At 51.5% G+C, this 10,877-nt stretch overlaps 1 protein-coding gene and 1 non-coding gene across 3 annotated transcripts; both read right to left on the reverse strand.

Moving 5' to 3' along the window:
* Positions 1-992: 992 nt before the first annotated feature.
* TMEM107 (transmembrane protein 107) lies at positions 993-10,258 on the reverse strand. 2 transcript variants are annotated; one of them, XM_069767401.1, is made up of 6 exons: positions 10,195-10,258; positions 9,443-9,534; positions 9,018-9,085; positions 6,429-6,529; positions 6,044-6,140; positions 993-3,726 (listed from the first exon to the last, which is right to left on the reverse strand). In XM_069767401.1, the coding sequence occupies exons 2-6, from the start codon at positions 9,527-9,529 to the stop codon at positions 3,657-3,659; spliced, it is 423 nt and encodes a 140-aa protein (XP_069623502.1). In that variant the 5' UTR covers positions 9,530-9,534; positions 10,195-10,258; the 3' UTR covers positions 993-3,656. The 2 variants fall into 2 exon arrangements, with proteins under 2 accessions (XP_069623502.1, XP_069623503.1); XM_069767402.1 differs by lacking the exon at positions 6,044-6,140 and adding an exon at positions 6,234-6,330.
* Positions 10,259-10,524: 266 nt separating this feature from the next.
* Positions 10,525-10,606, reverse strand: TRNAL-UAG (transfer RNA leucine (anticodon UAG)). The gene has a single exon. It is a non-coding gene; the product is annotated as a tRNA-Leu (tRNA).
* Between the last annotated feature and the right edge of the window lie 271 nt (positions 10,607-10,877).

Here is a 10,877-nt window from a genome sequence, read left to right on the forward strand (position 1 = left end):
TGCAGCTCTGGGGTATAATACAGGATGTAGCTCAGGATCAGTAATGTAATGTATGTACAGTGACTGCACCAGCAGAATAGTGAGTGCAGTTCTGGAGTATAATACAGGATGTAACTCAGGATCAGTAATGTAATGTATGTACACAGTGACTGCACCAGCAGAATAGTGAGTGCAGCTCTGGGGTATAATACAGGATGTACCTCAGGATCAGTAATGTAGTGTATGTACACAGTGACTGCACCAGCAGAATAGTGAGTGCAGCTCTGGAGTATAATACAGGATGTAACTCAGGATCAGTAATGTAATGTATGTACACAGTGACTGCACCAGCAGAATAGTGAGTGCAGCTCTGGAGCATAATACAGGATGTAACTCAGGATCAGTAATGTAATGTATGTACACAGTGACTCCACCAGCAGAATAGTGAGTGCAGCTCTGGAGTATAATACAGGATGTAACTCAGGATCAGTAATGTAATGTATGTACACAGTGACTGCACCAGCAGAATAGTGAGTGCAGCTCTGGGGTATAATACAAGAGGTAACTCAGGATCAGTAATGTAATGTATGTACACAGTGACTGCACCAGCAGAATAGTGAGTGCAGCTCTGGAGTATAATACAGGAGGTAACTCAGGATCAGTAATGTAATGTATGTACACAGTGACTGCACCAGCAGAATAGTGAGTGCAGCTCTGGAGTATAATACAGGATATAACACAGGATTAGTAATGTAATGTAATGTACACTGTGACTGCACCAGCAGAATAGTGAGTGCAGCTCTGGAGTATAATACAGGAGGTAACTCAGGATCAGTAATGTAATGTATGTACACAGTGACTGCACCAGCAGAATAGTGAGTGCAGCTCTGGAGTATAATACAGGATGAATACATTTTATGTAAAATCTAAGGTAAAATGAAGCTTTGGGTTTAGGTCCCCTTAAGTTACAGTACAGGAGATGTTATCACATACGAATGTACAGAAAACACAAATCTTGTAATAAATATATTTCTGAAATCATTATTACAAACATTGTAGAAAAGCCAATGATTCATTTTCTGTCACCTGTAGCCCAAATACTTAAAAAAACACAAATAAGGTAGGAAAAAATATAACGAAGAATCTGAATAGAAAAAGTATAAAAAAAGGTATAAAGTGTTGTGCAGCCTGTGCACGCAGCGTGATCCCGTGCAGCCAGCGAGGCCCCGGCTTTACAGAAAACGTCTCGGTCCCCAATAGATCTCGGAATAAGATGTGATGCTGGGCTGAGATCATCCGATAAAGGCTCCGCTGCGGTGTCCTGGGTGATATCTGTGCCCGACCAGGTGGGGGCGCTGCAGCCGTACATACAGCTTCTGCCCCGGACAGCGACTCTCAGCTGGTTCTTTGTGGGAGATAACACCGACAAGCAGGGAAAGGAGTTATCAGAGAGAAGAGTTTATCTGGGGCTTGGCTGCTCCGTGAGCCCATCTGAAGAGACGCAGAAACACAGCCGCCGACCGGGCACCTGGACGTTTCCTCCGGAGCTGCGCTCCGTGCCTTCTGCTTCCTCTCCACCCCAGGAGATGTAGCGCCTCCACGTGGTCAGGCTCAGCAGTGCAGCCTTTATAAGGAGGAGCTCGCCACAATGATTTATTTTTCCACGTACAATTATAAAACTTATTGTTATTCCGAGATTTATTGACTGAAACGTACTGCCACATGTGGGACAACTCCTTTAACCTACGCTGGTGGTCTTCATCTTCTGTCCTTTCAGCTGTGGCGAAACTACAACTCCCAGCATGTCCACAGCCTGTGGTTTCACCCCAAGGGACAGATGACTGGTCTGTACACATCAGCCACTAAAAAATTAAGATCCCGCAGGTCTCCACGTTGGGCTGACCCTGCAGCCAGGAGATAAGCGGCTGCCCGGCTAAGCGGCCTGTCTATCACCTCAAGAGCAGGAATCAAAGTGGAGTGGTGCTAAGAGGACTCCGCTCTTGTGTTTCTTCTTCTTCCTTCCTCTTGTCCCACTAGATGTCATGGCTCACACTCTCCATGAGGATGGTGTGATCAGTCCAGGATGAGAGTAAGCAGCGGAGGAGACACTTGTGTCTATGAATGATACCATGTTTGACTTTTTTTTAGTGGTGTAGAGGGACAGTTCTGACACCACGGGGCCGGGGCTGTCATCATGGGAACAGTGCTGACATCAGCAGCCAGTGATTATATCAAAAGGCCAGAGCTGACACCAGAAGGCCGGAGCTGACACCAGAAGGCCAGAACTGACACCAGAAGGCCAGAGCTGACACCAGAAGGCCAGAGCTGACATCAGAGATTTGGTGATGACATCAGAAGGCCTGAGCTAACATCAGAGGAATGGTTATATCATCGGAAGGCCGAAGCAGACACCAGAAGGCCAGAACTGACACCAGAGGGCCAGAGCTGACACCAGAGGGCCAGAGCTGACATCAGAGGAATGGTTATATCATTGGAAAGCCGGAGCTGACATCAGAGGTCTGGTGATGACATCAGAGGGCCAAATCCAAAGCTGACATCATAGATCTGGTGATGACCTCAGAAGGCCAGAGCTGACATCAGAGGGCCGGAGCTGACATCAGAGATTTGGTGATGACATCAGAAGGCCTGAGCTAACATCAGAGGAATGGTTATATCATCGGAAGGCCGAAGCAGACACCAGAAGGCCAGAGCTGACACCAGAGGGCCAGAGCTGACATCAGAGGAATGGTTATATCATTGGAAAGCCGGAGCTGACATCAGAGGTCTGGTGATGACATCAGAGGGCCAAATCCAAAGCTGACATCATAGATCTGGTGATGACCTCAGAAGGCCAGAGCTGACATCAGAGGGCCGGAGCTGACATCAGAGGTCTGGTGATGACATCAGAAGGCCAGAGCTGACATCATAGATCTAGTGATGACATCAGAGGGCCGGAGTTGACATCAGAGGGCTGGTGATGACATCAGAAGGCCAGAGCTAACATCAGAGGGCCGGAGCTGACATCAGAGGAATTGTTATACCATTGGAAAGCCGGAGCTGACATCAGAGGTCTGGTGATGACATCAGAGGAATCGTTATATCATCGGAAGGCCGGAGGTCTGGTGATGACATCAGAAGGCAAGAGCTGACATCAGAGGACTGGTGATGGCATCAGAGGGCCAAAGCCAAAGCTGACATCATAGATCTGGTGATGACCTCAGAAGGCCAGAGCTGACATCAGAGGGCCGGAGCTGACATCAGAGGTCTGGTGATGACATCAGAAGGCCAGAGCTGACATCATAGATCTAGTGATGACATCAGAGGGCCGGAGATGACATCAGAGGGCTGGTGATGATTTCAGAAGGCCAGAGCTGACATCAGAGGTTTGGCGATGACATCATAGATCTGGTGATGACATCAGAAGGCCAGAGCTGACATCAGAAGGCCAGAGCTGACATCATAGATCTGGTGATGACATCAGAGGGCCGGAGCGGACATCAGAGGTCTCGTGATGACATCAGAAGGCCAGAGCTGACATCAGAGGGCCGGAGCTGACATCAGAGGAATGGTTATATCATCGGAAGGCCGGAGCTGACATCAGAGGGCTGGTGATGACATCAGAAGGCCGGAGCTGACATCAGAGGACTGGTGATGACATCAGAGAAATGGTTATAACATCACAAGGGCTTCCGCTTCAATCCTAAGACAGCGATGAAGATGATGATTTCTGTGACGGCCGGGAGGGCGCTGTGGAAAGAGAACACAACAGAAGAAATATCAAGACTTGTGTCAGGGTCCATCTTACCCTCCTCCACCCTTGTTCTATCTTTCATACTGTCACATTCACACAGAATAAACAAGACAGTCTTTGTGCCAAGGTTTAAGGAAGTCTGGAGTAAATGTTTCCATTCATTGACAGCAGACAGAGGCCTGCAGCCCATCCCGTCTTTTCTCCGTGCTTCAGATCCTATGTGGCGGCTGCAGCACAATATACAGCTGCAATTAAAATTATTCAACCCCCATTGTAAACCGAGCCGTGGTGCACTGTGAGGTGCGGCGGACCTTTGTCCTGTTAGAAGGTCTTGAGCGTCAGATTCTTACAGAAGAAATTAGGTTTTCTCCTAGGATTTCCCAATACTTGATTTAATCATCTTTTCATTCATAAGCTATGGGTTTATAGTGACTGATATAACAAAGCAACAAAGAGCCCCCACCATGCTTTACTGACATCCTCAAGCCCCACCATGCTTCAACGACATCACTGAGCCCCGCTGTGCTTCGCTGTAGACATCACTAAACCTCGCCATACTTCACTGTAAACATCACCGAGCCCCCACCATGCTTCACTGTAGAATCACAGAGCCCCTGCCATCCTTCACTGTAGTCATCACAGAGCCTCCACTATGCTTCACTGTAGTCATCATCAAGCCATGCCGTGCTTCACTGTAGACATCACCGAGCCCCCGACATGCTTCACTGCAGTCATCACAGAGCCCACGCCATGCTTTACTGCAGTCATCAATCCACCACCATGCATCAATGTAATCAACACCGAGCCCCTACCATGCTTCACTGTAATCAACACCGAGCCCCCGCCATGCTTCACTGTAATCATTACCGAGAACCCGCCATGCTTCACTGTAATCAACACCGAGCCCCTGCCATGCTTCACTGTAATCAACACCGAGCCCCCGCCATGCTTCACTGTAATCAACACCGAGCCCCCGCCATGCTTCACTGTAATCAACACCGAGCCCTCGCCATGCTTCACTGTAATCAACACCGAGCCCCCGCCATGCTTCACTGTAATCAACACCGAGCCCCTGCCATGCTTCACTGTAATCAACACCGAGCCCTCGCCATGCTTCACTGTAATCAACACCGAGCCCCCGCCATGCTTCACTGTAATCAACACCGAGCCCCTGCCATGCTTCACTGTAATCAACACCGAGCCCCTGCCATGCTTCACTGTAATCAACACCGAGCCCCCGCCATGCTTCACTGTAATCAACACCGAGCACTCGCCATGCTTCACTGTAATCAACACGAGCCCCCACCATGTTTCACTGTAATCAACACGAGCCCCCGCCATGCTTTTCTGTAATCAACACCGAGCCCCCGCCATGCTTCACTGTAATTAACACCGAGCCTCCGCCATGCTTCACTGTAATCAACACGAGCCCCCGCCATGCTTCCCTGTAATCAACACCGAGCCCCCGCCATGCTTCACTGTAATCAACACCGAGCCCCCGCCATGCTTCCCTGTAATTAACACCGAGCCCCCACCATGCTTCCCTGTAATCAACACCGAGCCCCCGCCATGCTTCCCTGTAATCAACACCGAGCCCCCGCCATGCTTCCCTGTAATTAACACCGAGCCCCCGCCATGCTTCCCTGTAATCAACACCGAGCCTCCGCCATGCTTCCCTGTAATCAACACCGAGCCCCCGCCATGCTTCCCTGTAATCAACACCGAGCCCCCGCCATGCTTCCCTGTAATCAACACCGAGCCCCCGCCATGCTTCACTGTAATCAACACGAGCCCCCGCCATGCTTCACTGTAATCAACACCGAGCCCCCGCCATGCTTCCCTGTACTACATAAAGTGTTTCTATAACTTTGTACTCATGATCAAAGTTCCTCAGTAAAGCTGCCAGAAGCAGTTGCCTGTCTATACATCACGTCCGCAGCAGGTCATAACAGCCAGAGGAACTCTACTAAGTACTAAAGACGGCTGTCATGAAGGGTTGAAGAAATCTGGGTTTTGTGCTGGATTAGTTATGTTCAGCACTTTTCATTGTTCTTGCTTCATTGGTTTATTGGAACCTGCACAAAATGTGGACACTTTGCTAATAAATCAAATTTACAATGGGGGGTGAATAATATAGATTGCAGCTGTAGATTTAGGTATGGGTAGGCGTGGTACAATGACTGTCCAACAGGGGGCGACCACACTGGTCAAGAGAATGAGCCCCACAGTCATTACTACATTTGGTGGCCCCTTTTCATCGCTCCATCATCTTTTCCTCCCAATTCTGTAACCCCCCCCCACAGCCCATTGTACCTGCAGAATCCAAAAATATACCAATAGGTGGCGCACTCCCACTTCTGGGTGACAAACAAGGACAGGCTGACCGATGCCGAGCAGTGGGCCACCATGGCTGGTGCCAGAGAGTCAAGGAAGGCAGCGACAGGGTGTGAGAGTGAGGAGGACAAATAATGACGCTGCACAATATGGCGTCCTCGGCACTTACCTGCAGAAAGCAAATATCCACCAGTACACGGCGCACGTCCAGGCCTCGAAGAGGTAGAACAGAAGGGCCACGCAGGCGCTGGCATGGGCCCCGATGGCTGCAGGAAGGGGTTATGGACAAACAATGATGGTGACCACTCCTCACAGCAAGAAAGGCCATACAGCGCCCCCTGCTGACACACTGCAAGAAGGATACAGAGGACGCCCTGGGTGTTGTTGAACATGGACACCCCGGAGAAGAATCCAGCCAGCTCAATAACGAACATCCCCAACGTCACCGACAGAGCCACGATCAGCCTGCAGGAGAGACGGGGTTACACAGGGAGGACGGGCGAGAACTACCTGTATCACCCTGCAGGGGGCGGAGACTCCTAGCTCCTCCTATCTGTATCACCCTGCAGGGGGAGGAGACTCCTAGCGCCTCCTACCTGTATCACCCTGCAGGGGGCGGAGACTAAAACCTCATCCTACCTGTATCACCCTGCAGGGGGTGGAGACTCCTAGCTCCTCCTATCTGCATCACCCTGCAGGGGGCGGAGACTAAAACCTCATCCTATCTGTATCACCCTGCAGGGGGTGGAGACTCCTAGCTCCTCCTATCTGTATCACCCTGCAGGGGACGGAGACTCCTAGCTCCTCCTATCTGCATCACCCTGCAGGGGGCGGAGACTCCTAGCTCCTCCTATCTGTATCATCCTGCAGGGGGCGGAGACTCATAGCTCCTCCTATCTGTATCACCCTGCAGGGGGCTGTGTTGTGAATTCTGTGGCAGAGCTCCCTCCTGTGGTCACAAGTGGTACTTCGGCTGATTCTCTCTGTGAGCTTCTGTTGGTGGAGGGAAGTGGTACTGCGGCTTCTGAGTTTCCTCCCTCAGGTCATCTGGTGAGGTCGTTAGGTGCTTCTCTACTTAACTCCACCTGATGCTTTGATCCTGGCTTCCTGTCAATGTTCCTCCTATCTGTATCAACCTGCAGGAGGCGGAGACTAAAACCTCATCCTATCTGTATCACCCTGCGGGGGGCGGAGACTAAAACCTCATCCTATCTGTATCACCCTGCAGGGGGGGGGAGACTAAAGCCTCATCCTATCTGTGTCACTGCGGGGGGCGGAGACTAAAACCTCACCCTATTTGTATCACCCTGCAGGGGGCGGAGACTAAAACCTCCTCCTATCTTTAACACCCTGCAGGGGGCGGAGACTAAAACCTCCTCCTATCTGTATCACCCTGTGGGGGGCGGAAACCAGAACCTCATCCTATCTTTATCACCCTGCAGGGGGAGGAGACTAAAACCTCACCCTATTTGTATCACCCTGCAGGGGGAGGAGACTAAAACCTCCTCCTATCTTTATCACCCTGCAGGGGGCGGAGACTAAAACCTCCTCCTATCTGTATCACCCTGCGGGGGGCGGAAACCAGAACCTCATCCTATCTTTATCACCCTGAAGGGGGAGGAGACTACCCTGCAGGGGGCGGAGACTAAAACTTCATCCTATCTGTATCACCCTGCAGGGAGCGGAGACTAAAACCTCATCCTATCTGTATCACCCTGCTGGGGGCGGAGACTAAAACCTCCTATCTGTATCACCCTGCGGGGGGCGGAGACTAAAACCTCATCCTATCTGTATCACCCTGCAGGGGGAGGAGACTAAAACCTCATCCTATCTGTATTACCCTGCAGGGGGCGGAGACTAAAACTTCATCCTATCTGTATCACCCTGCAGGGGGCGGAGACTAAAACCTCATCCTATCTGTATCACCCTGCGGGGGGCGGAGACTAAAACCTCCTATCTGTATCACCCTGCGGGGGGCGGATACTAAAACGTCCTCCTATCTGTATCACCCTACAGGGGGCGGAGACTAAAACCTCCTATCTGTATCAACCTGCGGGGGGCGGAGACTAAAACCTCATCCTATATGTATCACCCTGCAGGGGGCGGAGACTAAAACCTCCTATCTGTATCACCCTGCGGGGGGCGGAGACTAAAACCTCATCCTATCTGTATCACCCTGCAGGGGGCGGAGACTAAAACCTCCTCCTATCTGTATCACCCTGCAGGGGGCGGAGACTAAAACCTCATCCTATCTGTGTCACCCTGCAGGGGGCGGAGACTAAAACCTCCTATCTGTATCACCCTGCGGGGGGGGGGGAGGGGGGTTGACTAAAACGTCCTCCTATCTGTATCACCCTGCAGGGGGCGGAGACTAAAACCTCCTATCTGTATCACCCTGCGGGGGGCGGAGACTAAAACGTCCTATCTGTATCACCCTGCGGAGGGCGGAGACTAAAACCTCCTCCTATCTGTATCACCATGCAGGGGGCGGAGACTCATAGCTCCTCCTATCTGTATCACCCCGTAGGGCGTGGAAACTCATAGCTCCTTCTATCTGTATCACCATGCAGGGGGCGGAGACTCATAGCTCCTCCTATCTGTATCACCCCGTAGGGGGTGGAGACTCGTAGCTCCTCCTATCTGTATCACCCTGCAGGGAGAGGAGACTCCTAGCTCCTCCTATCTGTATCACCCTGGAGGGGGAGGAGGCTAAAACCTCATCCTATCTGTATCACCCTGCAGGGGGCGGAGGCTAAAACCTCATCCTATCTGTATCACCCTGCAGGGGGTGGAGACTCCTAGCTCCTCCTACCTGTATCACCCTGTAGGGCGGAGACTCGTAGCTCCTCCTATCTGTATCACCCTGGAGGGGGCGGAGACTCGCAGCTCCTCCTACCTGTACCACCCTGTAGGGGCGGAGACTCCCAGCTCCTCCTCTCTTCTCGGTACTTACTCGGTGTCGGCGGCCTTGTACTGGTCCTGTGTGTGCTCCGGGCGCAGGCAGGCGAGGACATTATTCTCCTAGGACGGCAGACATTACTGGTGAAGTATAACGTCGCCCGATAGCCCCCCACCCCGCCTTATATCTGAGGTTCTCTTCTATGGGGGGGTGCGGATGACACTGACGTGTAGTGCGCCTACATGTGGAATCCGGCATCCAGCACATGGGAATTCATTCTTCCGGTACAATCCGCACAGTTCACCCCACTTGGTGACTGAATCCCTCCATTGCCGTCAGTGAGAAGGAAAAGTGCAGAAAGGGGATTTTCAGCTTCAGATTTTGGATGTCGAACAATAACTCTTCCCCATTCACTGACAGCAAGCGGAGACCTTGAGAACGATGAAACAAGCATGGAGACGTGCATCAGAAGAACTTACCCGTGACCAAAAGATGGTGATGACGATGACCAGGTGGGCGGTGAGTGTAAGAAAGCGGGCGGGAACCAGGCTGCTGACCACCGCCATGGCACCTGCAAGCAGAAGACAAGACGCTGATGAAGTACCACCGCCGGCACCACTTATAACGCCACCAATTCATCTCCCAACTGTGCTCCACTCCCCCTCCCCGGGTCCAGCGCTGCAGCCAATCAATGAGCTCGGTGCTTGTAAGCTCAGTGACTGGCTGCAGCGCTGACCATGTGATGTAAGAGCTGCAGACAATAACGGACACCGGGATGCTCAGCGTTGGACCCGGGGAGGATGAGTGAGGCATGTTTATGGTTTTCCCAAACTGCGGACCCCTATAGAGCTCCCGACGATCACGTCTCCCGGATTCTGCAGCCCCCCGGTATTTTTATACATATTCCATCCGTTTTTTACGCCCCCAACAACCATTATATCGGCCTTTGAGCGGGAAATCGGGCTGTTTAGCTCTAGATCGGTGGCATGTGATCAACAGCTGCAAAACTACAACTCCCAGCATGCCCTGACCGACAACTGCTATCCGGGCATGCTGGGATTTGTAGTTTTACAGCAGCAGTGTTGTTTTTGCCTTTCTAGGATTTCCCCACCATATAGAATCATCCAGAGTGAAGTGTTACTGCCTCTGCCCCCGCGGACATGTCTGCCCATCACACCCGGTGCATCATCCCCGACATCACACATCACACCGGCTGTCCCGGCACCATTACCTGCTCTTAGGCCCGATCTTTCCTCGTTGCTAAGCAACCAGTCGCCGTTGCCCGGGCCTGAAAAGGCGCGAGACCGTGATGTCACCTAAACAACCAATAGGATTGCAGTAAATCTCACTGACGTCATTCAGGCGCCGGAGACAAGTGATTGGCTACTTCATAGGCTACTACAAAATGGCTGCCTCCGCTCTGTATATGGGCGCAGACGGGCACAAAGCGCCAGAGGCCGGTGATAACATCGGTGCCGGATTATTAGGGATTGTCAGTAGTATAATCATACTACACTACAATCTGAGCGCACATAGAAGGGAAGAAAAAAAAAATAAAAGATGGCAGCGGTGGGATTCGAACCCACGCCTCCAGAGAGACTGGAGCCTAAATCCAGCGCCTTAGACCGCTCGGCCACGCTACCGTAGTGATTGTGTGCTAAGGCTCCATGGGATCATCAGCGGCTCTGGGTGACGTCATGCCGTGTCAGGAGACTGAAAGGTAGTTAAAGGGGCAATCCACAAAAAGAAATGGTATACTGACCACCTGATGGTACACTGGTGACTCTGTAGCTGTACAGCGGCTATAAGTGATACCTCCACTACTCAGACAACCCCCTTCTTAAAAACTATACCGCACATGAGTGCTGCAGTCAATCAGTAATGATGGCCCTTACTGCTCTCACACAGTATTAA

This window comes from Ranitomeya imitator, chromosome 4, assembly GCF_032444005.1.
Source record: "Ranitomeya imitator isolate aRanImi1 chromosome 4, aRanImi1.pri, whole genome shotgun sequence".
In the NCBI taxonomy this organism is placed as follows: Eukaryota; Metazoa; Chordata; class Amphibia; order Anura; family Dendrobatidae; genus Ranitomeya; species Ranitomeya imitator.